This window comes from Budorcas taxicolor, chromosome 1, assembly GCF_023091745.1.
Source record: "Budorcas taxicolor isolate Tak-1 chromosome 1, Takin1.1, whole genome shotgun sequence".
Taxonomy (NCBI): Eukaryota; Metazoa; Chordata; class Mammalia; order Artiodactyla; family Bovidae; genus Budorcas; species Budorcas taxicolor.
Window position 1 is genome coordinate 206,000,394 of NC_068910.1, and position 27,683 is coordinate 206,028,076.

The 27,683-nt window shown below is 54.7% G+C and overlaps 1 protein-coding gene across 3 annotated transcripts; it reads right to left on the minus strand.

Moving 5' to 3' along the window:
- Positions 1–183: 183 nt before the first annotated feature.
- On the minus strand, positions 184–27,239 carry RIPK4 (receptor interacting serine/threonine kinase 4). 3 transcript variants are annotated; one of them, XM_052649833.1, is made up of 8 exons: positions 27,058–27,239; positions 17,047–17,338; positions 12,063–12,211; positions 10,161–10,210; positions 7,747–7,905; positions 6,891–6,994; positions 4,445–4,706; positions 184–2,722 (listed from the first exon to the last, which is right to left on the minus strand). In XM_052649833.1, exons 1-8 carry the CDS (start codon positions 27,237–27,239, stop codon positions 1,563–1,565), a joined length of 2,358 nt encoding a protein of 785 aa, XP_052505793.1. In that variant the 3' UTR covers positions 184–1,562. The 3 variants fall into 3 exon arrangements, with proteins under 3 accessions (XP_052505793.1, XP_052505807.1, XP_052505800.1); XM_052649847.1 differs by lacking the exon at positions 27,058–27,239 and adding an exon at positions 18,510–18,683; XM_052649840.1 differs by lacking the exon at positions 27,058–27,239 and adding an exon at positions 18,442–18,615.
- Between the last annotated feature and the right edge of the window lie 444 nt (positions 27,240–27,683).

Sequence of the window (27,683 nt, forward strand, 5' to 3'; positions counted from 1 at the left end):
AACAAGGGAATGTTTGCCGCCAGGCCACCCCTGGTTCTGACCTCAACTCCAGGCTGCCCTTCTAAAGGGCGTCTCCACACCATGTGTGACCGCCTCCACCTCTGGTCTGTAGAAATCCGATTATCTGAGCTCATGTATAAAAAGATGTAGTCTCATGGGCTTCAGAGAAGTAGGAAGAGAACTCAGCTTTATTTACATCAAGCAGACTTTCTTCCACGTGTTCTACATCCAACAGTAATACAACATAGTAAAGCACAAGGCATATTAAAACATAGCCAGTTCTAAGCAGTTGGGATATTTCCTGTTATAGAAAAGAAGTAACCTGCCCACAGATTCACATTAACATACACAGTACATTAATATCAATCTCTGCTTCATGCACCAGGCCAAGGGGCATGTGTACACACAGGCTGGGGTCCTTCAGCAAGCTGACTCTCACAACAGCATCAGCGGGAGGTGTGAGACACACTTGACAATGAAAGAACAGTGCTTTTATAGCCAAGACCATGAGGCTGTCTCCTGGAGTCGTCTTGGGGGGTCACACCCCGAAAGCTGAGGCCCCTGCACAGTGTAGCTGTTTGTAAAGCAAGTCAGGAGCCCCCTGGGAGACCCCAACACAGCATCACTCGTCACAAACCACCGTCTCTCCAAAAACAAGAACCGGAGAGAAAATGACATGAAAGGTGGGTCACTGAACTCGGTAACACTGTTCTGAATCCAGAACTGAGGCTGTCAGTTCATTTTTCTTGACTTTTGGACAGCTGACTTTAGAGTTCAAATATTTTATGCAACATGAAATGAACAAAGGCAGGTAGCACAGTTGGCATCCATGTGTGGCCGCCCACAAGGACAGAGTGACGGACAATCAAGCTTGGGTGTAAAAGGGCCGGTAAGACGACTGCTTTTGTTTTAAAAACCCAACTTATCAGTTTATGCTCGTTGCCCACAAACTAGATTACCTACTTTTTATTTAAATTTTCATTGTCCACTTGGAGGCGCAATGTCTTAGCTGTGCATGCAGACCTTCAGTTGTGGCGTGCGGGATCCACTTCCCTGACCAGGGCTCGAACGCAGGCCCCTTGCATCGTGAGCATGGAGTCTTAGCCACTGGACCACCAGGGTGGTCCCCGAAGTGGGTGCTTTTAACAGATTTCAAGCGACAGCTGACACTCTTCATCCATTAATGATATTCTATAAAACAAGAATCCCACTCAAACTTTGTGGAGCAAGCTTCTTCACTGCTGCAAATGGAAACAAAAGATTCAGCTCCTCCCACACGTGTGTTCCCGTGCATTCCGGGCAGCCGCTCAGGACAGGTGGGCTCACGGTTCTGTCACTGAGGGACCAATATCAGGAGTGAGGGACACAACCTAATGCCTCCGGCCCACCATCCCTCCGACACGGGGTGCCCACTATCAGTGGCCAAGCACACTCTGATCAACCTCATCGGGAGAGCGGGTAACGCCTAAGCTCGGTCAGTGTCCCGCAGGCCACGGACGGGACGAGCAGAGCACTACGCTGGGACAGGAACCCTGCTGGGCCCCGTCTCCTGGGTCAGCAGGCTAGGTCTTGCTCCGCCGGAGGAGCGTGGCAGCAGGACTGGGGCCGCCCTGGAACTTGAGGCTCTGTAGGTTGACGTGGGCTCCGTGTCTGAGCAGAGTCTCCACCGTTTTGGCATGTCGGCCCCGGGCAGCCAGGTGCAGCGCGCTGAGGCCCTGCTCATCAGACAGGTCGAGCACGTCGGCGCTGACCAGCTCCTCCACCACCTCTGAGTGCCCGCCGGCAGCGGCCAGGTGCAGCGCCGTCTGGTTGCGGGGGCCCCGGGCCAGCATGTTGGCCCGCTCCTCCACCAGCAGCTTGACGGTTGCCAGGTGCCCATTGCGGGCGGCCAGGTGCAGAGCAGTGCAGCCCTCTGCAGTCACCGCCTCTTTGTGGGCGCCCCGGTGGAGGAGCAGCCTGGCCGTGCTTGTGTGGCCCGTCTCTGCGGCCACATGCAGCGGCGTCTGCGCCAGCAGGTTGCACACGTTGACATCGGAGTGTAGGTCAATGAGGACGCGGGCCACGCGGTAGTGCCCGCGCTGGGCAGCCAGGTGCAGGGGTGTCCTTCCGTCCAGCGTCTGGGCGTCCACACTCACCCCTGGCTGCTTGGCCAGCAGCTTGACGATGGGCAAGTGGCCCTGCCAGGCGGCGTAGTGCAGCGGCACCCAGGCGTCCTTCCCCGGCAGGCCTGCATCCACGCCACGGCGCAGCAGGATCCGCACGACGCCCTCCTGGCCGTGCTGGCAGGCCACGTGCATGGGTGTCCGGCCCTCACAGTCTGCCTCGTGCACGGAGGCGTTTTTCTCCAGCAGCAGCCGCGTGCTGCCCTCATCCCCGTTCTGGGCCGCGAAGTGCAGGGCCGTCCACTGGTCCTCATCCGCGGCGTTGACACTGATCTTCCGGGCCAGCAGGAGCTCCACGATGCCCCGCACCCGCTTCTCCACAGCCACGTGCAGTGGGGTGGAGCCCCTCCTGTTGGTGAGGTTGGGGTTGGCATTGTTGAGCAGCAGCCACTTGACACAGTCCTCCTGCCCGGCCTCCACAGCCAGGTGCAGCAGGCTGGCACCCCCATCCAGGACCAGGTCCACATCCTGGGGCTGCAGGATCTTCATCAGCCTGCTGGTGTCCCCACTCACGATGGCGTCCACCAGCTTCTTCTTCTGGATGTCGGTGGTGCCAAGGTCTGCGGGGAGAGCAGATGCAGGGGTCAGACGGGGCAGCTCCCGAGGTCTGGCTGGTGTTTGAACGTAGCTACTATTTACCTGAAATCACTTAAGTGTTTGTCCATGCAGTTTAAGATCTAGTGGGGAGACCTCAGGCAGGTCAATGAATATCCCCAAGGTGCTCTTTTGTCAAATTGCAAAATGGAAATCTTTCCAGCTATCCGATAAAGTTGTAATTAAATAAAGGATATAAAATTCAGGCCCTTGCTGGTGCTCAGCAGTGGCAGTGACTGCTAACAAGGGGGAGAGGGTGGTGAACAGAGCAGGCAGGAGCCCCCAAGCCACCAGAGAGCTGGCAGCTCCCACCCTGGGGCACCCCTCCAGGGCCAAGCAGCTGCCTGCAGCCCAACCTCCAAACAGTGCCTCTTGTCCCGGTACCACCACCTAGGACGCTTTCTAGAAAAGTCCTCCAAGGACTGAGACTCCCACTTTAGAAGGACTGTTACTCATGATGTAAACATGTAAATGTTTGATTTACAGAAAAACCGCACTATGCTGTCTGGGGTTCTGATGTGCATGAAACGAGACGCCTTCAAGGGAAACATGCTCAAGGGGCCTTGCACAGGAGGAGGGGGTGCCGGGTGTACCAAAAAACCAGAGTAAATGCAGTTGGGACTTGGTGTTTCAGCACAGGCTCATGAGACGGACCAGTGACTGATCTAAGCATGAACACGTCACCTGAAGGCATCAGACCCTGAGAAGAGAGAGTTCTAATGACTTTCTCCATGGGAAACAGGTGCTTCTTTCTTTCCAACCTCAGTGCTGACTGCTCACCTCCAATGCAGCCAGGCCTTCCCTACCTCTGCATCTTTGCAAGGTGTCTCCTTACTCAAAATGCTCTCTTTAATTCCAAACACACCACTCTAAAAACCCAGGAGGGCCAAGGCATTTAGGCAAGGAGCTCATTCCAGGAAGAATTCCCGATTCCCCAGGAAGAGCAAGCTCCCCTTCCTCCTGAGGTCTGCACCCACCCCACAACCCTCCAGCCACCCCTGTGCTGCAGCCCTACGCATGAACATCCGTTTTTTTCCTCATGGAAAGGAAACCTCACATGTTGTCCTCACAGGAGACGCAGTGAGGCCCTCACAGGAGGGCCCCTAGGCCCGAGGGCCAGCAACTGGGACAGGGCCGGAGCAGGGAAAAGTGCCTTCCAGAGAGAAAACTCAAAGTGTATAGTCAGGACCAGGCAGTTACGACCGCCAGCGACCGTGTACCCATCAACACACACAGGCCCAGGAAACGGGAGCCCACAAATAGGAAAGAATGGGGTGTGTACCCAGCGTTGCCTGAGAAAGGGGGTGCAGGGCTGACATTACAAAAGAGAGAGAGCTCTCCAGGAAGAGGGGGTCCATCCATTCACGGGACTACCTGGTACAATCCAGCTTCTTCAACCTACACACCTGAGGCCAGTCCCTGCACCCGGTGTTGGCACAGGCGAGACCCTCCCCACAGCCAGGGGCAGGACCTACTCCCCTTACACCTAAGTGACACCTGCTCAGCCCGTATGCCCCTCCACTGTGCACTGACACCCAAATCCAATAAGCAAAGGGCTGCAGAAAACACAGAAGAACTACAGCCGGGCCAAGAAACAAGACGCCTGATCCTTTTCTGTTGCTCACACCGTGCCTGACCCCCCGCCCAATTAAACCCATTGTTTCCCCGGTGTGGGGGCCCATGCTCACCACTCGTTGAAGGCTCCCGCTCGAAAGACAAGGACAGTGACCCTCTCGAGGAGAAAGCAGAATCCACAGAGGACACCCCCGAGAGCCTCTTGCCGCTGCTTGCCGACGGAAGTTTGGACTCGGAGGAGCTGCGGCTGAGCTCTTCCGGGCCCTCAAGGGTCTGGGAGATGCCCGAGTCCAGCTGGGACAGCAGCTCGGAGAGGCTGTAATCATTGTCGAAGGTGGGGGCAGAGGCACGCTTCAGCGGGGTGGGCACAGGGGCCTGTGGAGACAAGAAGACAGAAGAGATGAGGCTCCGTCCATGACCGGATGGGGCAGGATCAGGGGAACACGTGGGTCCCCCGTGAGCCACACAGAGAATTTAACTCCTGTTCCCAGACGGTGCTGGTGCTAAAGAAAGTGAAAGTATTAGTCACTCAGTCGAATCCAACTCTTTGTGGTAAAGAACACGCCTGCTAATGCAGAAGACGTAGGAGACGAGGATTCAACCCCCGGGTCAGGAAGATTCCCTGCAGAAGGAAATGGCAACCCACTCCAGTATTCTTACCTAGAGCATCCCACAGACACAGGAGCCTGGCAGGCTACAGTCCACGGGGTCACAAAGAGTTGGACACAACTGAAGCAACTTAGCACGCAGCATGCACCACGGCTGCACAGTGCCCAAAGACTCCAGCAGGAGGACATCGTAAGACAAGATGGTGGGAACAGATGTCCGTCACCATGCTGAGCCCCAGTGCACCGCCATCCAGACAGAAGGTGAATAAGCTGCAGGAGGTGAAGCCTGCGTGCTGGCCAGGTCCACCCAGGACAGGTCAGTGCCGACAGGAAACGGAGGAAGGAGATGGCTTTGGGTAGGGTCCTAACACCCTGAACCTTCCTTGGGGCCATGCAAGGCTGGCTTGGGGGCTGCGGGTGCACAGGTGAGGTGTGGGGCCCAGCCCTGGGGAAGTCACGGCGTTCCAGCTCAACTCGTGCTAACAGGCCCTTCGCAGGCTCTGTCCTGACAGCGGGGAGAAAGGCAGGTCCTGGTGAGGGATCAGAGCCTGCGAGGGATTCACAGCCCTTCCCCAAATCCTCTGACCCGGTGGCCTGGTGTGCCGAGTCACGCCCATGTGCTGGGCCGCTTTTTCTTATCGGGGGCCAGGTCCCCTCCACCGTCGCTTTGCACACGGCCTTCGTGCCCAGACAGCAGACACACCATAAACGGTTACTTATCTGCCGGCCTTACACCCCAGCCAGGGATGATAACACCAGATAACACCTTATAAAGTCAGTTAATCAGCCTCCTCTTTACAAGTCCTACTGCCTTAAAGGTATTTATTTAGTTAGCATAGTTAGAATTTCTTATCACATCTTACATAACCCGTGTGGCACTCGTAGAGGAAAAACATTTATGGGCAGTATGACCAACCTAGATAGCATATTCAAAAGCAGGGACATTACTTTGCCGACTAAGGTCCGTCTAGTCAAGGCTATGGTTTTTCCTGTGGTCATGTATGGATGTGAGAGTTGGACTGGGAAGAAGGCTGAGCGCCGATGAATTGATGCTTTTGAACTGTGGTGTTGGAGAAGACTCTTGAGAGTCCCTTGGACTACAAGGAGATCCAACCAGTCCATTTTGAAGGAGATCAACCCTGGGATTTCTTTGGAGGGCATGATGCTGAGGCTGAAACTCCAGTACTTTGGCCATCTCATGCGAAGAGTTAATTCATTGGAAAAGACTCTGATGCTGGAAGGGATTGGGGGCAGGAGGAGAAGGGGACAACTGAGGATGAGATGGCTGGATGGCATCACGGACTCGATGGACATGAGTCTGAGTGAACTCCGGGAGATGGTGATGGACAGGGAGGCCTGGCGTGCTGCGATTCATGGGGTCGCAAAGAGTCAGACACGACTAAGCGACTGAACTGAACTGAACTGAGAAAGGCGCCAATCCCCAACCTCAATGTGCAGAAAGACACCCAGACCCCTGGAGCCCAGACCACTCTCCCCAATGTGGCCCAGCAGGGGCTTCAAGCAGCTACCCTGGTTCAAAGAGCATCTGGCCCAGCCTTCCCTGGCGGTCCAATAGTTAAGACTGTGCCCTTTCAATACAGGGGATGTGGGTTCTGTCGCTGGTCAAGGAACTAAAATCCTATGTGCTGTGCAGTGCAGTCAGAAAACACACACTCAGTATCCAAGCGGCGGCTACTTAATGTCAGCCATGGGCCCACATTGCCCTTCCCTAAGCACAGACAGCAGGTGGGGATGGGATACCATCAGGCAGGAAATCAACCTGGGGCCAGCACACCATGGGCCTACCCCTGCCCTGAGATGGAATTCTGCGGCTGGCCCAAGCCTCAGAACCGGGCAGGTGGTCCAGGCTGGCAGGGCGTCTGCAGGAAGCAGAGACTCAATCCCTGAAGCTGATGTGGCAGAAACCAGGCCCCGGGAGGGCCCCCATTACCTCGGCCTCGGCCTCAGGCGGTTCTCTCACATCTGGGTCTTGAGTCGTCTCTTTCACCTCCTCATCAGGTTTTTCACACAGGTCTTCGGTTTCAGAAGTGATTTCTTTGGAGAAAAACACAAACAGGTGTGTCACTCAGACAATGAATTAGCAAATGAGCTACTTAAGCCTGTGGCCTTGGAGGGGGACCAGCGCCTGCAGTGTTCAGTCTGACCAGTCAGCGCTGTTCACGCTGCTGGCCCCTGGCTGAGCTCACGGCGGACCCCCGGCACCCCTATCAGCAACCACATGTGGCATCTGGCCAGGCTCTAAAAGGAGCCACCGTGTCACTGTTTCCCCAAGAAGCCTTCGTCCAGGGAGCCCCGCTAGCCAGCCCAGACAGAGCTCGTACCCCGACGGCCTGGGCTGCCAGTACCAGGCTAGAAAGCCCCTACCTTGTTCATACTCATTTTCCTTGGATGTTTGAAATGTCATGATCAGTTCCAAAGGCATCAGGATCACTTTCCTAACCAAAGGACACAGCTGTTCCCTGGGGATGAGGCCCCACGAGACATGCAAAGGCCACAGGCCAGCGGTCACGCGGTCCCCAAAAGATGCGCTACTGTATCTGCACCCGGAACACCAGGCCGCAGCCGGGGGTAGACAGCTGGAGATGACCAAGTGGCTCCAGCCGCCCCTCCCTGGCCCTGGGCGGGCACAGCCTGCAGGAGGCGAGCTCACTCTGGCATTCCTGTCTGTGGACAGCCTCTTCGTCCTGGCTGCCGCCTGTCCCCCTCCTGGCCATCAACTCCGTCCCCTGGGACAACAGCATGAGTGTCAGGCAGCAGGGCTCCTGGAGCCCAGGGCAGGTGCTCACCTTGGAAGCTGGGCCGCTCCCGGGGGTCCCCATGCCAGCAGCGCTGCATGAGGCGAAGGAGGCTCCTGCAGGCACGCGGCCGGGGTCTGCAGACAGGCGGCAGCTCCGGCCTGTGGCCCTTCACCACTTTCACCATGATGTGCAGGATGTTTTTCTCATCTGCAAAGGGAAGGCGCACAAGTCAGGGCAGCTCCTAGGGGCTGAGGTTGGATTTCTTATCCTTAGGAGGAGCAATGACGACCATGGGAAAGTTTGGGCGCCCGCCTGGGAAACACGGTATTATTTCCTCTTTAAAGCACAGAGATTTCTGAAATCCTTAACCTTGCCGGACACACCTGTCCTCTATTCTCCAGATGTTGGAAACCACCTGTGATCTACTGAGGAGAATCACTCTCTTGTATCACAGAGATCTTTCTGTGCAGCGAACTCAAAGAAAAATCAAGTTCAAAGGAGAAAAATATCTAATGGGGCAGATTCCAAACGGGCCCAAACAGAGGAAAACTGATGAACTGTGGAGTCACACTGCCCAGCCCCCAAGTGGCCCATAGCTCCCCGCAACGACAAAAAAGTCTTTCTGAATTCCTACCCCAAAGCGCAGGTGCCTGGCGATGAGCCAGCCCCAGTGATGGTACATGGCTCTCAGTCCCTTCACACATGGGCTGTGTAAACGGGGACCCTTCTCCTGCAGTTCGTAATGTGGGGTCCCACCTGGCCTCCTTCCTAACCCCCTTCAGAAGCAGGCACAGACCCCTCACCATCATCATCCTGGTCACAGAATGAGGGGCCCAAGGTGACCCTCAGGGCCCAGATTTCCTCAATCAGCCTAAAACCACACCAGCGACCAAGCAGGAGTGCAAGCTTCTGGTTCCCACCACGCCCACACCAGGGGACTCCCGAGATGCCGAGCCACAGGGGTGGAAAACTGGCCCAAAGTCACTGATGGCTGCCAGGAGTCTGCTCTGAGGTTTTGTTCCACTTTCCCGTTAAATCTTATGCAATAGCGAGCTCAGGTATCTACATGTTATCTCCACAATAACTCAGACTTCCAAACCCCAGCAGGTCCTCTGGATAAAACGTTAGTCATCGTGGAAGGGTTTCTGCTGCCAAACACAGATGGAACAGGTTCATAAGCTGCCTCTGCACACCCTGGGTAGCCCATCGACCAATTGATAAAGCAGGGGCACCTCAGCTCCCACGTTCCTTCCCATCGTGTGTCTGACCCCAGGGGCCGTGTCCAGCAGATGGCTGCGGTCAGACGGGCACACGGCCACACTGTAGAGAACCCAGACCCTGGACCTCTGCAGATGAGGCAGTATCATGGAGACACGGTAACAACTACGGACAAAACCCTACAAGGATCCTACTCTGCTTCTCAACCAGCAGACCTAGGGCTGCACACTGACTCTGATCTGCATTTTTAGAACTTTTTGGTCAAACCAGAAAAGATGAAGTAGCCCAGATAGGCTTGGAGAGGAAGAGGAAAACTTTCCAAACAAAGAGAAAAAGTACTTGACTTTTCCAGTAAACCAAGTCAAGGTACTGAAATCTCAAGGCCAGAAATCCACATGGTGGGTGCCTTGTAGGTAGAATGGGGGGAAGGAGGAAACCCCCAGCTCTCAGGCTGGGCGGGCTGACCCAGGGACTCTGATCAGGGAGCACCCCTCTGCGGCAGCATCTACACAGTGATTCTGGAGACTGGCTGCCCCACAAGAAGAACACCTTCACACGACTACACCATACATTTCAGCACAGTTCCAGTAGTCACTTCTGTTAGACATGTGTTTTACAACCAAAAATTACAAAATTAAAAAAATAAATAAAACTAGCTGGAAATACATACAACACACAAACCCATAGAAACAGAAAACAGATGAGTGGTGATCAAGGGTTGGGGGCAGGGGGTTGGGAATGACTTGCCTAACCGCCAGGGGGTCCAGGTGGTGACGATCGTACGACACTGTGAGCTTAACACCACAGTGTATAGCTTAAGTGCTTAAAAATGGGAATTTTAGCAACTAAATGCTAACAAGAATTACTTCTTAAAAATTGCAATGGGAATTATATGCTATGTATATTACGTCATACAACATAAAAGAATGAGCTGGTACCTAACAAGATCCACTGACTGGACCCCATCAGATCTGTGCCTTTCCCTGTATGTGAACTGCATGGAGAGATCACCTTTTTGGCATATATGAAAGCCCACAATGAGGTGGGCCATGGGTCTCTGTGCTGACCTGCTGGGCTGGACAGAGCAGCCTCACCACCCCACCTGCCTGGACAGCCCACCAGCTCCACAAGCCAGGGCAGCCCCTCTGCGATTGGCAGGCCCTCCTTACACAGAAAGGACCACAAAGTGCGCCCTTCACGGTGCCAGGAGAGACGGCTGCACCACCCCCAACACGTCCACTCACCTGCAAACGGTTTCTTCTGCGTGAGCACACCCCAGATCACGATGGCAAAGCTGCAAGGAGACGCGCACATCAGTGCCTGCAAGTCAGATTCTCAAACAAAGCCAGAACCCCCTCCCCTGACACTGCAACAAGCTCAGGAAAACCACCCCCGCAACCAGGGTCTTCAAGAGACAGGGGAAGAGAGAGAGAGAGACGACATGGAGGCATTTTTCATGAATGTCTTAAATGGGGAAATACTCTCATTGCGGGACAAGGCATGCTGGAAGCTCAGATGTCAAACAACAAACAAAACTCCATCAACTGAACTGCCGGTCCAAACAGTAGGAAGGGGTCCCTGAGAGGGAGCCACCCTGTCCCTGGACCATCAGCTTGTGAGAAGAACACCGTGACTGCTTCATTCGCGCCGTGTTCTTGCAGACACGTCCACAAGATGCTGACTACAGCTCTCGGTGACTTGAGTAACCTGCAAACTGATGCCATCCAAGTGCACTGAAAAGATGAGCAGGCAGCCAGCTGAACTTTCCACAGCCCTTTGTGGTGATGAGAAGCTATATATACGTGTGTGGTAAATACAGATACAAATTGGGTTGGCCAAAAAGTTCATTTGGGTTTTTCTGTAACATCTTACGGAATACGTGAACGAACATTTTGTCCAACCATATAAATATACATACATAAATGTGTGTGTGCGTACGCACATATTTTTATATATGCACACATATTTATCTATATATATAATATACACACACACACACACACAATCTATCTATATAATTGCTCTGGATATACCCCCCAAAGAGCTCAATCTGGTAAATTAAAAGAAAAAAAAAAAGAAGTCCAAACTTGGGCTATCAGCTGCACTGGGTTAACAGCACCTGTTTATAGAGACCCAAAAGTCCTCAGTGAAAATTAACTGAAATCTGCCAGTTCAAAAACTGAAACTCTGAACTCTGAATAAAGAGAGAATCTTATTCTCCCTAAACCCTACAAGCCGAGCCCAGTGCCCCCTGTACTGCTGACTACAGATGGACATGGAGAAGCCCAGCAGAGCACAGACAGGGCGGCTGTGGTCAAACCAGTTGGCTGGGACTCCAGGCAGCGGCGATGACACAAAGGCAGGGCTCGGGGTGACAGTCATCCGTGTGGACAAGAACCACAATGATGGGGCTTAAGTGCCGCTCACACCCGCCCGCCTGCTTTTCTTCTTCGAGAAGTCTAAGGGATTAAGACCATGACAATTAGGGAAACGATGCTACCACGTGATTCCTGATTGTTCTCTGGCTCAGAAATCCCCGATGCTGGCTTGTGAACAGCCTCCAGGTGTCCATGTTCCTGTCACAGGTCAGTGATGCTAGGAAGGGTAAGTTCTGAGCCAGAGGGACTGGATTTGGGAGCCTGAATTCACATGCAGACAGCTGCACAGGCCACTGAAAGCAGGTGCTCTCAACAGACAAGTGAGAAAGCCCACCTTTCCTACAAACACTGAAGCTCTCACCAGGCAGGAGCTGCCCATTTGTTATGTAACCAGCCCTGACTGACACCAGCCATTCACAACCTCCATCCTGAGTGGCATCATCCACAGCAGAGAAGTTCCTCTTGTAAGAAAGTTCTGGGGTTGGGAATTCCCTAATGGTCCCTGGTTAAGACTCTGAGCTCCCCATGCAGGAGGCACGGGTTCGATCCCTGGTCAGGGAACTAAGACCCCCACATGCTGCACAGTGCAGCAAGGAAAGAGAGAAGAAAAAAAGAAAGTTCCGTGGTGGCTTGTGCCCACCGACTAAATGCCCTCTCATCTGGACTGAGCCTCTTATCTGATGGCAACCAGGAGCCCTTGGGAAAGCCTCATCCGAACCCGAGGAATGGAGGTGCAGGGCCAGCTGGGGCTGTACACCTGTCGCCCACCTGTACACATCATGCTTGGTGTCGAAGAGCCGGCTCTTCTCCCGGATGCGCTCCGGAGGGAGGTAGGCAATGGTGCCGAACAGGCCGTCCATGCTGAGGTCATGCGAGTGGGACAGCCCATTGCACTTGGCCAGCCCGAAGTCGGAAATCTGGAACAGAGTGGCGAGGAGGGAGCTGGTCAGGCTTGGCTGGCAGCGTGCCGAGCGAGGCGGCCCAGCTGCTGCTTGATGACGTTTATCATCATGTCCCTCAGCAGTGTTGGGGGGGTGCAGTCCCCCAGCCTGGCTGTGCAGGCCCCTTCACCAATCAGGATCACAGCTCTCACGTCAGCTGCGCTCCCCGAGCAGGCGGGAAAGCCCAGCCGGCCAGGGAAGAGCCAAGCCTGAAGACATTAAGAGCTTGACGGGCAGGGAAAAGATTACACTATCAGGAAGGAATTCACTGGGAGAGGGAACTGAAGAATTACAGCTTGTCTGTGGGGCGTTGCGTCTGCCCCATCGCACAAAGGGAGGAAGCGGCCCTCTGTTTTCAGGTGTTGGGGCAAAGCAGTTATGCAATCTCACAGCTGGGAAAGCGGGCGAGTGGCGGCACGTCCTTTAAAGGGAAATATGTCTTCAGAAGCCCTTTAAAGCGAGCAGAACACACACAGCCAATCTGTCCTCCACGCAGAACATTCTGGGGACAGACACTTGCTGGCTGCAAACACACAGCATCCCAGCATCCTGCACCTGGCTTGTACACCGCAAAGCCCACCAGTCCAAGGCCACCTGTTCCTAGGTGGCTCTCACACCCCTCTGCCTCCTCGGCTCCTGGGACAAAGGTGCCCACCCTGAAGGTCTGGGGAAGCCACAAGGGGGAAGTCACTGCAGGGACCCACCGCCCTCTAGCCCCCCACCCCAGCTGTCAATCAGAGCCCTTGGTGGTGTTAAACGCCCTTTGCAGTTAAGCCACACTTGCTGGCAGGTGGAAAATGGCCCCTTAATAAATTCTTCTCTGAGGCTCATGGATTTTCTAAGCCTTCTAATTAATTCTGGGCTCCTCCTCAAACACACCTCTGGAGTGATCGGAAATGCGGCTGAGTCAGACCTTTAGTCCTGGGCTCACCTGCCCACAAGGTGAGCCAGGGGCCTGGTGTCATCACTGCTGAGCAAGGGAAGTTCATGACTGGGGACCCGGTCCTCACATCTGCAGTGGGTGGGGAGGGTGATGGGAAGAAAGCCTGCAAGACTGGACCTGGCCCCCTATTTCTGTGGCCAGGCTGTGCCAGGGTGGGTGTGGGTCCATGCGAAGGAGGCCAGTCTGGCCATTTCTGGGCTTCCAGCAGCTGTCTGTTCTCTGGCCTCCAAGATACTTTCCACTCTGGAGAGCAAAGCGCCAGACCCATCACCCAACCCTGCAGCTTGGGAGGAGGGAGCAACACAAGGCAACAGCTGCACAAGTGGAAAGTGTCAGGACCAGACTCTCAGAAGCCTGCTGGCTGCCCTTTCTTTTCATTTCTGCTGTTTTCAGGCACAGCCAGCTGCTTCACGATATACGTGGTGAAAAGACAAGAACCACAATTCTATGTGAAAGCCTTGGCGTCAAAATCAAACTCAGGAATGAGAATCCTCTGATGCCCACTGACCCCCCGGCCCACCAGACTTCTCCACCTGACCTTTCTCATCTCCCCGTCCATCCCCAGGTTCCTGGAGAGAAGGACAGTGTGGCAATCCCAGTGAAAAGCAAGCGTCTACAATTCACAAATGAATTCACACTTAGTGTCCACCTTGGTACTGCCCAGAGCCAGTGTTCACACAGGCCCCGAGACACAGCCCTTCCCTGCTAGGCCCAGCTGGATGAGACTAACAGAGAGTAACCGAGGCCAGGGGCAGGGCTGCGCCACCTTGGGGAGAAGGCCATTGTGGACTACAATGTGGCTGTCCCTCTGAACACAGTCTGGGCTGAGCAACCTGGGCCTCAAGCATAGCCTGAGGTTTTAAATCGAGTTATTTCATTATGAAATTGAAATGGCTTTACGGCTTATACTAAAATTAATATTTTAGTAGTGATACTTCGTATACTTAATATCAAGTATTCATTTAATATTAAGCACCTTGAATACTCATTCCAAAACACAGTGGTTGCTGTGAAATTTTCAGTTCCAATCCTCCTATCTATGGACATAAATGTAGTCTGGAGGGATCAAGGGAAGGGGGTGGAGTGACAATTTATCATCTTATTTCAAGATTGCAGATTCCAGCTATATCACTGCAAATAACCATCAACCAAAAGCTGCCCAGAAATCCAGCGGATGACTTAGAACCTCAGACCAAGCTCCCGCTGAGCCATTCCTGAGGATGGAAGAAGCCCAGCCCATAAATAGATTTTCTGCTGGTCTGGGGCTATGCGTGGTGGCTGCCCCCCTGCTTGAGAAGGGAGTCACGGAGAAGTCCGTTCCTGACCTCTCCGGGGAAGTCGGGCGGTGCCCTGGCCGCGTCCTCAAAGTGGCAGCATCCCCTCCCCACCTGTTCCCAGCTATCGCAGGTCCTCCATGACAAGCCACATGGTCCTTTATGGAATGTCCAACCACTTCCTAAAACTGTCACAAAGCACCAGGCCTGCCAAGCCAGGGGGTGCCAAGCGCAGGAAGAAGAAAGCAGAGGGAGAAAGTGCTCAAACCGAGGAGCCTCAGAGCCGACACAGAAACAGACCACAGGGACAGCAGCCCCAGGTGCCGGCGAGTGGCACTCTCCACCCTGCTGGGTGAGTGAGTGGTCCTACTGTGCGCCCAGCATCATCAGGACCATCCCTGCATGGGTCAACATCCGGTATGGACAGAACAGAGGGACTGTGTCCTGGCCATTCCAACTCCCACGGGCAAGGCGCAAGGACCCCCCAACAACAGGGCTATCACCCCACCCACCAAGGGCAGAGCACGGGAGGGCTGTGCTGCTGAGGAGGGTGCTGGGAGGAAGGTCACCGCGGTCCTACAGGGCATGGCCTCGCGCCCCAAACGCAGCTATCAGCAGAGCAACCTGCACCATGGGGAGGGAATGGGCTGAAATACAAGCCCTGCCAGGCCCACTGTGGTCCATGATGCTGAAAAGACAGCTCTGAAGGCCGGGCTGTGCCCACTTGGGGACTCCCTAAGAAAGGCGCATTTTATTCCAGCGATGTCTCAGCAACCTTCCCGCACCCTGTACCCTAATCCGACTATGTCTGTTCCCCCTGCCCTAAAAAACCCAGAATTTTCGATGATTCCCTCCACCAAAAGGCTGTTCCGTGTATGCCCCCCAATCCTGACTGGTCCCCTCTGGAGACCAGTCCCACCCAGCGACACCCCCACCCTGAGCTGTTCTGTGTGGCCCCCAATCCTGACTGGTCCTCTCTGGAGACCAGCCCCATCCAGGAACACCCCCACCCTGCGCTGGAGTTACAGTGTCTCCTCACACTGCACCCCGGGGGCTGCCTGGACACCTACCAGCACTACCCACTCCACCCCTACGTGACAATGCCTGCCACCCATTATGTCTGTGAGCATCCCATGTGTGGCAGCGGGTTGGGTGAGGGTCCAAGGGCTCCAGGGCCCCCGAATCTGGTTCTAACCTCTGCTCAACCATGTACAGTGGGACAACACGGGCCCTTGACTCAACCCTCTGAGCCCCAGCTTGGCAGAAGCTACTGTCCACGTGGTACTTCCCCTGGGAGATGCGACAGCTCCTGCAGGTGGGGTCCTCTGCACACAGCAGGGACCTGTCCTCACCTCCCCGTTCTCAGGCATATGCAAGTTTGAGATCCAAGGTCTCACACTGATTGGGTGCCCACCGACCCCAGGCTCCCAGTCACAACCCTGTAATGTTCATGAGGGGCAGAGGGTCCACACGTGAAGCCAGCACCCTAACCAGAAGGAAGCAGGACTGCAGGGGTGCGAGAGCTGGGCAGATCAGGAACCACCCGCCTGATATCTGTTTTCTCAATTCCCTGCTTCACTTTAGCAGGAGCGTACTTCCAATTTCTATTAAAATCTGATCATTGAGCAACATCTCCTTAAGGACACATTGTAACTAAACATCTGATGTGAAAACCAATTTCCCCACCAGCCACAGGTGGACTTGGCCGGAGCTCTGTGCCTGTTGCAGAGTCAGGATGCGGGCAGTGGGCGCCGCGTGCGGGGGTCCAGCCTCCCTTCCAAGGGTGAGCGAGGATGCCGAGGAGCCAGAGGGGACCCAGGCCATGGCGTGCGGGTCTTCCTGCCAACTTGCCTTCCTGAGGCATGGGGAGACTGTGGCAGCTGGGTGAGCCCTAGGACCCAGATCACCTCGTGCCCTCCATGGACACAGATCTTCAAAGAAATGCAATCCTGACCACACTAACAATGGCCAATCTCAGCAGGCAGCCCCTAGTTTTTAGTCATATTATACCTCATGCTTTTCTGCTTTATAAACTTACCGAAAAAAAGATCAGAACTAACAGGCCTTGGGTGAAGACAACAGAAGCAGTCCCTCCAGGGCTTCTCTCTATGACACCCTGAGACTCCCATCACCCCAGGAACCACCAAGGGGAAACACAGCCCCAACGGGCCTCACACAGAGTCAACCAATCCGTGGTCCACTTTCTAACCTGATTTTGTCAGATGGCCAATAAGCCCAGACTCCTAGAGTCCTGATCCAAAATGTGGGGCAGGGTGACCTGTATTCCTAAGAGCCCATTTTCCAGCTATACCATCAGGGGCATTCGGACCAGCCACACACGACAACAGTGGGGATCCTGATGCTGAGAGAGCCTCTGCTTCGAGCTCTTTCCTGCATGAGAACCACCTCCTCTTCCGCCTTCTTGCTGACCCTGAGGTTCCACCACCTTCCCCACCCCACCCCCAGAGCACCCAGCCCTCCCTGGGCACCCCCACATTGATGTGTAGTGGGTGTCCAGCAGGATGTTGGTGGGCCTGAGGTCCAGCCTCCCCCACCACACCCCCAGAGCACAAGCCCTGCCCACGCACCCCTACCTTGACATGGTAGTGGGCGTCCAGCAGGATGTTGGCGGGCTTGAGGTCCAGGTGCAGGAGCGGCGGGGCCATGCAGTGCAGGAAGTTCATGCCCACGGCTGTCTCATGGATGATGCGGAAGCGCAGGTCCCAGGGCAGCGGCTCGGAGGCCAGCAGCTTCTCCAGGGAGCCGGTCTCCATGTACTCCATGACCAGGCCCACTGGCTCCCGGCAGATGCCATACACGGGCAGGATGTAACGGAACTTGGCCATCTCCATCTTTTTGGCTTCTTCCAGAAGTTCCATGCGCTCCCTGGAAAAGTTCAAAGACATGAGGAACATGTCAGGCAGCAGTCGCCTGGCCGCAAACACGGGCACCGCAGCCAGGAGACAATCAGCTCCATATGGCTGACTAAATTGCTAAAATGCACGTACACATATGTACAAATGCATGGATGTGTGTGCACACATACACACAGGGCTCACTTTAGTGTCAAATACAGTGAGACCCCTACTTACGATAGAGTTCCTTTCGAGAGCGTGTTCGTAAGTCCAACAAAGTGAGCCTAGGTACCCAACTAACACAATCGGCTATATAGTACTATCCTGTCATAGGTTTATAAATACTTTTCAGAAATAATATATTAAAAAACAAACACAAATAAGAAAGAAAACACCTTCTGACCTTACAGTACAGGACCCTGAAAGCTACAGTGCACAGCACAACAGCTGGCACACAAGGGCACATTCACATCGTTGAAAGTCGGCAACTTAAAGGTTCGTGTGTAGGGGACTTTCTGGGCCCTCCGAGGCCTTCAGTTCCATGGTCATTCAAACACAGCTACATGTTTTGGGGTTATCAGAGGTGAAAACAGAGACTGATTATGATCTGAAAACTCTCAGGCAGCACTGAGCCAGGGCAGGCTCTGGGCTTCAGAGGCGGCGGCCGATGCTGACAAACCCTTCTCTTGGAATGACAGAAGGGACGTTCAGGTTAAAACATAATGAACTGTCCACCCAAAGAGCTCCGCCCCCTTCTTTTTGAAGCCCATCACTCCAGCCGGCCTCATCATTCCTGACCATAACCCCACACTGAAATCCACAGAGAGAGCACTGGTCTCGAGCAGGGTCTGCAGAGACCACTGTCCAAAAGCCTCCTTCTCTTTAAAGCCACTGTAAGTAAACTACACGTAACACAGTATTTATCACTGTGACCATTCACAAGTGTGCAATTCACAGGCATCAATATCCATTCATGAGGTTGTACAGTCAACACTACTCTCTCCACCCAAACTCTGTCATCACCCCAACAAAAACCTCTGTGCCCACCCCAACCGGAACCCTCCTCGCAGCCCCCAATCTCTTTTCCACTTTCCAGGACCTCTATGGACTTCACATAAGTGGATCACATAATACCTGTCCTTTAGTAACTTGCTTATTTCACTCATCAAGCTTTCCCAGTCCACGCATGCTGGAGCACACACCAGAAGGTCACTCTTCTCAGAGCTGAGTAACATTCCACCGTAGAAACCGACATGCTGTGTTTATCTGTTCATCTGCCGATGGGCACTCGGCTGGTCTGCACCTTTCAGTTACTGGGACTAATGCTGTACATTTATACACACAGGTGGTTCAAGTCCCCGCTTCTATCTCTTGGATATACTCTGAGAAGGAGAGTTGGCTGGTCATTTGGTATTTCTACGTCTGACCTTTTGAGAAACTGCAGAACTGCTGTCCATGGCCAGTTCCTATTTTGTAAAGGAACTCTGACTGGCTGGGAGTCTTGCCCATCCATTCACGTCCCCAGGGGCAGGGCAGCCTCCACACTCAAGGCAGAGATGCGTGGCCAGACTCCGTGGGCTGCAGAGCCTGAAACATTCGCTCTCTCCTGTCACAGAAAATCGGCCAACCCCGCTCTAGGCCACTTCCTGGTGCAGCCCATGGCCTTACAGCCTAGCACCCAGGGCCTCGGTTAGGGTTAGTGTGACGGGTCAAAGTCTCAGGGTGCATTCAGGAGACGAGGCTGAGGCCCAAAAGGACAGCGTCTGGCCACCACAGAAAGGACCTGGGAGCTGGCTGAAATGCAGATTCCTCAGCCCTGCTCCTGGGGAATGGGCTCCAGGTGGGTGCCAGGAACCTGTTTTCTCCGAAGCTCCTTAAGGGACAGTTCAGAAGCACACAGCCCACAGAGGGCTGGGAACTGAAGCAGAAGCAGTGCAAGAGGCCGCAGGGACACCCCTCCCCCCGCCCCCAGAAGGCAGACTGCCACACCAGCCACCTCACCCAGACCCAGGATGGCTGGTTCCCACTGCAGGGGCTCTTCCGGAGTCTGGGTGCACTTGCCCACCCCACCTGCCCCTGGTCCCGCTTCTCAGCCTGCTGCAGAATCAGAAACCACCAAGAAAAACGAGTCTGTTTCTCACTGAGCAGCCTCCCCTCTGTGACCACAGCTCACTCCCAGGCTCCGTTCACAGGCACGAAAGCACTTCCCAGGGTGGGGCCACCAGCAAGGAGGAGCCGTGACACGCTGACACCCACCAGTCCTGGCTCTGCCCTCAGTGGGCTCGGCTGGACAGCATCTCAGCACTTCTGCCTACCTGTTCGGCCCCTGCATTTGGGAGGGGAGCCCCCCGCCCCATGAACACTCACCAAGGTGGGCGTCTCAGGGAGAGGATCTCTGGGTGTAGACCAGTGGTTCTCACCCAGGGGCAACTTTGCCTCCTGGGGATGCTGGGCACTGCCTGGAGACATGTGGGTTGTCACAGCTGGGTGCTGCTGGCATCCAGTGGGGAGAAGCCAGGAGCACCGCCCACCCCCCTACCTTGCATTGCACAGGACAGCCCCCAAGCCCAAGACTTATCCAGCCCCAAAAGCCAAGGTTTAAGCTTGACAACCCCTGCAACAGAGCTAACGCATTTTTAGCCAAATTTAAAATAAACCACTACAGCCTGGAATCACCCACTTCAGTACTCCCAGCATCTGCTTTAATTTTAATCTGTATCCAATTAAAATTCATTTATTGACATATATTTACTGCACATCCTCTACATGTTAGAACTGATGACAAGAAGACCCTTCCCTGCCTTCAGGATATTTACCTTCTAGAGGAGAAGATGGAAAATTACCCCCAAAAAAGAGGTGTCGTTGAAAAATCCGAGATCTTTGAAGGGAAAGAACAGAGACCTGGGGAGGTTTAATAGGCGGGTCCCTAACTTGGGTGGGCAGAGGGCAGGCAGCAGTAAGGGCTTATAGGGAGGTCACACCCCCACTTCTGCAGGGGGTCCCGGGCTAGGAACCACGGGAGCAGAGGGGCTACACACACTCAGGGTGGGTGACCCACTCAGGGAGGTCGCCGGGGCCCTGGCTGCCAGAAGTAGAGGGGGAGCAGGCTGGTCGACGTGGGGCTCATTTCTGAATGAGAATCATTAAGGTTTGGTGACAGACTAGATGTGAAGAGGGAGGGAACAAGGATGGCCCTAGAATGCTACTGGGAATCACTAGGCAGCTCCCCATTCAGGGAAGCAGCAGGAGGTGAGAGGTAGGAGGGGTTGGGGTGGGTTAGTTCTAAACAGGTTCGAGGAGCAAGAGAACCCCACTGGCCTCAAACAAAAGTGTGACAGGCATCAGGAGTAAATAAAGACACAACTACAAAACAAAACTGAGCTAACTCGCCTTAGTTTGATGCGCTTCCTTCGCGCTCTGGTTAAAGAGCCAATGAATGGACAGACAGCAGGATGCCCACAAGAGCCCCTGTGGGGGCCCCAGGCTGGGCTGAAGCTTGGGTTCAGATGCCTGGCCCCAGCCAGCCCCTCCATGCAGCCACGCTGCTCGCTGGGCTCCAGGATGACCTGCAGGCAGACCCCAGCCCTGTACCCAATCTCGAGGGACATCTATACCGAAAAAGGGCTGAATCAAGCATCATTTAAAATAAAGGTAGTAAAGGACAGGGAAGCCTGATGTGCTGCAGCCCATGGGGTCACAAAGAGTTGGACACGACTTAGCGACTGAACAACACAAGCCACTTAAGGATCAGCAATGGCACCCTGGGCCCACCCCCTTCCTCCTCCTCCGGGGAGACCTCACGTCACCTGCACTAACCAGTTCAAGCACCCTCCTCGGACACTCACTACCCAGTGGTGGGGATCAGGACTGGGGCCGCTCCTGTTCCCTACTGAAGAATCAGGTTTGTGACTTGTCTGGTCCTCCCGCCTTCCTTCATATTCTTTTAAAGTGACTGGTGTGCCGCTGCTCCCCACCCGCACAAGTCCAGCACGCAGCGCTCACGTGGTCCTGACATATGTTTGGCCACGGGACGGACAGAGACACACTTCCACCGGGAGTGCCCTCCAGGCCCACAGGCTTCCCGGCACTGCTGGCTCCAGAGTTTACAGGCCAGTCACTCAGAGGACATTCTGAGAGCCAGCCCCAGCCCCACCCCCCTGCCAGCCTGACAACAGCCAAGGAGGCTGTCAATTACACTGAGGCTGAAGGTCTTGAGAAGAGCGGCTCTGTGCCTCTCAGCAAAAGCATTTGCTTCCTTTTGCCCAAAGGGCTGGATACATAAGACCCAGGTGACTTCTGATGGCGGAGTTCGTGAGGCTCAGAGGAGCCGCTGGTGGCAGATCACTCGCGCGGGGCCCCACCAGCCGAGGTCAGCAGGTCCCCAGCTCATTCCCCTGCCCCGGGGCCCTTCCTGCCAAACTGAGACCCCATTAACCTGACTTTGTTTAAGTGGGGTTGGGGCGTGGTGGGGGGGTGCGGGGGGCGGGCGGCCCTGCAGCTGTCTGCTCCAGAAAGTTGACTGTGGCTGGAATGTTCTGAGACAGCCTGTACCCATTCAGGAAACACCACCAGGCAGGCTTTGTGACTGACACAGGTCAGTGTGACCACTGACCACACATCCCAGGACAGTTGGAGGAGGAAGGTGAGATATCTTGGAAATGAAGTCTGCATTTCAAGGAACAAATCACCTTCTCCGTGACAGCTCAATCAGAAATGCCTTAAAGCGAGGACCCTACCCTGGCACCTGCACCCACCAGGGAGGGGAAGGGGGTTCCAGGACCACACAGCAAGGGAATCAGGGAACTCGGAAAGAGCCCCTCACATGGACCTGGGGCGGGCTGGCCGAGCCCCCTAACCACCCTCATTGTTCAGGTTCAGGAAGGTCTACACAAAAGGTGTTCATCCCATTTATCCTCTAGGTCTTTCTTCCCCGGGCCTCTGGTACCATGCCAGGACCCCCCATACCCACCCCACACCTGGCAGTATCCGCAGTTCAATAAGTCGGGGCTGGGCTGGGCCCTTTCCAGGAGCTGCTGGAAAACACAGAAAAGTGCTTCTTACACAGAATGAAACCACCAGAGTGTTTTCATCAATTTAAATGCACTTTTCCTCGAAGCAGTGTTTCTAGTTTATGTTGACAACAACACACAAAGGATGGAGATTGGATATTGTGATGGCTGCTATTACTTAAGGACAAGGAGAGACTGTCAAACCCGTCCCAGAGCCCAGGTGCAGGACCGGGCCAGGGGCCTACAGGTGCCCAGACTCCTCACCATCAAATCCCATTCCACCCAGTGAGGGGTGAAGCTCCAGCTACCAGAGTCCACTGACATCAGTTCAGTTCAGTCGCTCAGTCGTGTCCAGCTCTTTGCGACCCCATGAACTGCAGCACGCCAGGCCTCCCTGTCCATCACCAGCTCCCAGAGTTCACTCAAACTCACGTCCATCAAGTCGGGGATGCCATCCAGCCATCTCATCCTCTGTCGTCCCCTTCTCCTCCTGCCCCCAATCCCTCCCAGCATCAAAGTCTTTTCCAATGAGTCAACTCTTCGCAAGAGGTGGCCAAAGTGCTGGAGTTTCAGCTTTAGCATCATTCCTTTCAAAGAACACCGACATCAGTCTTCATTAAACCCCAAAATGGTGACGTGCTAAAAGCGTGTCTACAATTAGGCATAATTCAGTAGGGCTGGCGTCATGTTTCTCTTCTGTAATCATTTCAATCACATCTCCTTTCTCCCATTTGGGGAAGGGTTGCTGTTCCCCAGCAGGAATGGGGGAAAGCACCCCCGCCCCACCCCTCTTGCTCCAAGAGGGAACACCAAGCCGGGGTCCAATTTGTTAAAGTCACTTACTCAGCAGCATTTAGGTCAATACAATCTTTCTTCTGGCTGAAACCCATTTCCCCCACCCCAGAGAAGACGTAGGGTGGGGAGAGATGAGAAATCTCACCAGACTGATCATTTCTTTCTTTCTTTTGATATTCATTTGACAGTGTCGGGTCTTAGTTGAGGCATGCGGGATCTTTTGTTGCAGCCTGAGCTGAGCTGCCTTTCGGCTAATGGGATCTCAGTTCCCTGCATCCCTGCATAGGAAGGAGTCTTGGCCACTGGACCACCAGGGAAGTCCCAAACTGATTATTTCCAAAGGACCTTTTTAGGAGAAGCTGTGGGGTTCTCCTCCAGTCTCAGGCAGAAATTCCAAAGACATCCAGCCATATCTGGAGGCAAGTACCTTGTGGGGAGGAGGGGAGAAAATGGGTCCTGGGACTCAGGCTTCTGAAAAAGGAGCCGCAGGACACTGCAGGCAGAGGAGGAAGGGTGGAGGTGCAGGGAAGGCACCTGGTAACAAAGAGCTCCTCAGAGGGAGAGCGCTGGGAAGCACCTATGGGAAGAGGCAGCAGGAGCACCGTTTAATCATTCCTGAGCCTCCCAGCCGGGCCTCCTCTCTGTGCACCAACCCAATTACATTCCCAGGGAGCCTGCAAGGGGTTCCCACACTGCTATTTTTAAAACTGACAAGAACCGGGCTTGTCGGATTGTCGGCTCTGTACGTACAAACCTGGGGTTTGCTCAGGCTCGCCCCAACGAGCCTCAGCCAATCACCCAGCAGCTGCTGGTGCTCAGCTATCCCGGGCTTCCTCTTAGCCAGGGGTGGGGGCCAGAGGAACGGGCCTGCAGGGCTAGTTCTCACCTAAATGGGAATGCCCCCCGCAACTAAACTCTGCCCAAAACCTCAAGATCCCCTAATGAGGGTCAGCTGGGAGGACACACGTCTCCCCTAAGCTACCAGCCTACCAGACGTCCCCATGAGAGGAGGAGATGTAGATGAAGGGGGCATCATTTCTCCCAGGTTCCCCTTGGAAGCTACGTGGCAGGTGTTCCTCTGCCTGCTGCAAACTTCAAGGGGTGTCTGGGACCAGGCAGCCTCTGACTTTCTCCCAGAAAAGTACCTGCTCACATGGTCTGGGGCAGCTTGCTACTCTGAGGAGCCCTCGTTGGGTGCTGGGGATTAGGCCCCACTGTGGCCAAGGCGTGGCATGAAGACTGGGGCCAGGAGACCCCAGCCTCCCTGGAGGGAGAAGCAGCTGATGAGTGGGTCCCAATGTAACCAGTGGAAGAGGCCCTTGGAAGGAAAAGGTCAGGCCCTCGTGGCAGGGGTGAGAAGTACCAGCCTAAAAACAGGTGAGACAAGACTTGGCCAGGAAGGGCACGGGCCTGGGGGCTGCACCCAGGAACTTCAGTCAAATCAATTCCCCACTCCAGGAAACATCTTGCAAACAGAAGAGTCAGGATGGTGCGCAGCTAGCTCATCAAAAGAGCATGGAGCCAACCTGTGGAAATCTGGCCGGACCCTCCACCATTCCAAGATAGGGATGCAAGCCTGCTCCCCCTGCACCACTGAGGGAGGGGCATGAACTCCGAATGAGACTCTCAATCCAAAGCGTCAATAATTAACTCTGAAGAGTTTTCTTTACAAAGAGCAGGGGTTTGACCATCTTCTCAATCAGAGGAATCCGCTGCTAATGCAGAAACCAGCCTGGTCCACTCAGCCTGGCAAAGCGCAAGAGGTGAATTCTTTCTGCTGGGCAATGCTGACCTCGACCCAGCTGCCCAGCACATGCCTCCACCTGCCTATTTCAGGCAGGGCAGGAAAGCCTTCCAATTACAGGACAAAACACTTTTCAACCAGGCCATGCAAGATCCGAAGTGGCCTGCCTCACACGGAGAAACCCGACCTCCAAATGGGCCACCCAAGAAACAAGGGCCTGGACGCTGGAAATAACAGATCCTAGGGAGGGCTTGATGAGTCAGCCTGGGGACCTGCTTGTTTACTCTGCTTTTCCAACACAATAAGGTGATGTTAAAAGCCTTCGCTGATGAAGAAATCTCGGCCAGAAGACTCCAGCAGACAAATAAATGCCCCCGAAAGCATAAAAATATCTACACAGCGGCAAGAGTCTTGCCTTTCAGGATCTAACTATTGGCTGACATTCAAAGTGATTCAGATTTCATCAAAATAACCACAGCGCCCCTCCCAGACTGAGAAGCTCCCAGGATCCGAGGCGCAGCTTCTCAGGCAGCTCACCTTTGAGCTGCTGATATTTGCATGACACTTGTCACCACTCTGCTGAAATTTGAGGCTTAGAGCAAAAAGCCACCAATAGCTCTGCCGTATGTATAATCTCTTAGGCCAGGATGAAAACGCAAAAGATGCCCAGGGCTTCCTCCTATCCAGGACCACGGGCTGTGGCAGCACGCACTGTGATTCTGTGTACCTCAGTCCAGGGGACGCACTTGGCCACCCTGGAAATGAGCATTGCCACCACTGGGGAGGGGGGGTGATGGATGAGTGGAGGGGGAGAGGAGCTGGAGTTTGTAGACCCCATCACTCAATAAGCCGAGGATTAGAAACCAGGTCTCTGAGATGGCAAAGGAGTCACCTTTCTAGACTGTGTCTGTTCAGGGCTGACTATACCGACAGCTCTCCAAGAACCCGCCTGTCAATGCAGGAGACCCAAGAATCACTGGCTTCGAGCCCTGAGTGGGGAAGATCCCCTGGGGTAGGAAATGACACCCCATTCCAGTATTCTTACCTGGGAAGTTCCATGGACAGAGGAGTCTGGTAGACTATAGCCCATAGGGTTGCAAAGAGCCCCAACTTTGCAACAAGCATTGTGTGGCATGGCTCCATACGAAACACAAATGCCACACAACTTCCAAGTTGAATGCAAACTTCACCAAAGGCTAAGTAATTTAGATGCACTCAATTAAAGCTTATAAATTATTAAAATGCAACCATAAAGAGTGAACAACACCCAGCCAAAAAGAGCTGCTTCTCAAGACTCTCCTCCCACCTCCCTCTCCCCTAAAATTACACACAGACCATAATCCACCGGCTGAATTTAACTGGGGCAGCTCTGGTCCTTTCCAACTGTCTTTATTTGAGCGCCCCTGTTACCGAGGGACAAGCAGATATCCTCCCAGCTTTGGATGGGGAAACCGGGGTCTAGGAGGGCGCCGTGGCCCCGCCACAAAGTGGGTAAGTGCAAGGCCGCTCCCCAGAGGTCTTGTCTGGAAATGAAATCAGCCTAAAAGACAGTGTGCGACCAGAAGGCACCGAGTGTTGTAACAAGGCTCCCGGGTCACCTGCCGGACCCACCGCCAGGCCCAAGCCAGGCGGCTCCGAGGAAGCCTGGCCAAGCCAAGCCCAGGGCTTCCGACCGAAATAATTACAGTCTTACACCAATTTGTGCTCCAAAGTAAATTACTAAGTAAGTCGAACGGAGTCTAACTCACTCACAAAGCCCAGATCCCCACACGGCAATTTTTCTAAGCCGGGCGCAAACCGCAGCGCCAGGGTGGGACCTGGGCGGACCGGACACGCCACAGAGGGTCGAAAGCAAGGCGAGCCTGGTACCTTGCAAATCCGGGGCTCACCGGAAGCCGGGTAACAATACAAAGCACTTAACAGCTCCTTAGGCGAACGCAGCTCCCCGAGGTTCTCCCGTAGGAGCCGCATCCCGGGGACCCCGGCGGGAGCAAATAGACCCGGAGCTCGCCAAGCCGCCTCTCGCGTCCCTCCCACCCGGCCAGCGGCGCCGACCCCGCCGGGGGCTCACGGCCTCTCCCGGCGCTGGGTTTTCCTGCCGAGGCTGCTCCGGAGGCCATTCGGGTGGAGAGAACGGGAACGCCCGGAACCCAGGCTCCCCACCGCCTGCCCAGCGCAGCCGCCCCCGCCCGGGCCGCTGACCTGTCGTCGACGTGCAGACTCGGCGAGCACTTTATGGCGAGCCACGTCTTCCAGTGGACGTGGCGCACCTTGTACACCTGCCCGAAGCCGCCCGAGCCGACCTTCTCCCAGCCCGCGAACTCGCCCGCGTCGAAGGTGCGCAGCAGCCCCAGGGCCCACGGACCCCGGCTCTCGCCCTCCATCGCGCGCGTCTAGCCGCCGCCCCGCGCCGCCGCGGCCGCCCAGGTGCCAGGTGCGCGCCCCGCCCGCTGACATCACGTCCGCCATCGGCCCCGCCCCCCTCCGGCCCCGCCCCCCGAGCACCAGGTTGGGCAGAACGACCCACCGGCCAGGTGAGGTCGCAGGGCGCCCAGCGTAAGAAGGACCAGGCGGCTCCCGCGTGTGTGCTGCGGGCCTGCGAGTGTGCGTATATGTGTGTGTTTAGATCATCGTAGAGCCATACGCAGTTGTAAAAAATAATTCACTCTGCCAAAGTGCTATCACTTTACAAAATTTTGCAAAAATAGAAAAAAGTAGATATTGACTTTGATACAATCCGCCCATCTTATTCAGATTTCTCCTATATAATTTGTTAGTAAGAAGTCCTATACAATGTTACCACTTGTGTAGATTCGTGTATCCACCAG

What these genes read in the sequence shown, in the direction of transcription:
- RIPK4 (XM_052649833.1), bottom strand. Translation starts at nt 27,239, where the DNA reads ATGGAGGGCGAGAGCCGGGGTCCGTGGGCCCTGGGGCTGCTGCGCACC. An exon ending in GCAGAAGAAACCGTTTGCAG is followed by an intron (nt 7,906 to 10,160) that starts GTGAGTGGACGT and finishes TTCCCTTTGCAG; the next exon opens with ATGAGAAAAACATCCTGCAC. An exon ending in CGCCTGAGGCCGAGGCCGAG is followed by an intron (nt 4,707 to 6,890) that starts GTAATGGGGGCC and finishes TTGTCTCCACAG; the next exon opens with GCCCCTGTGCCCACCCCGCT.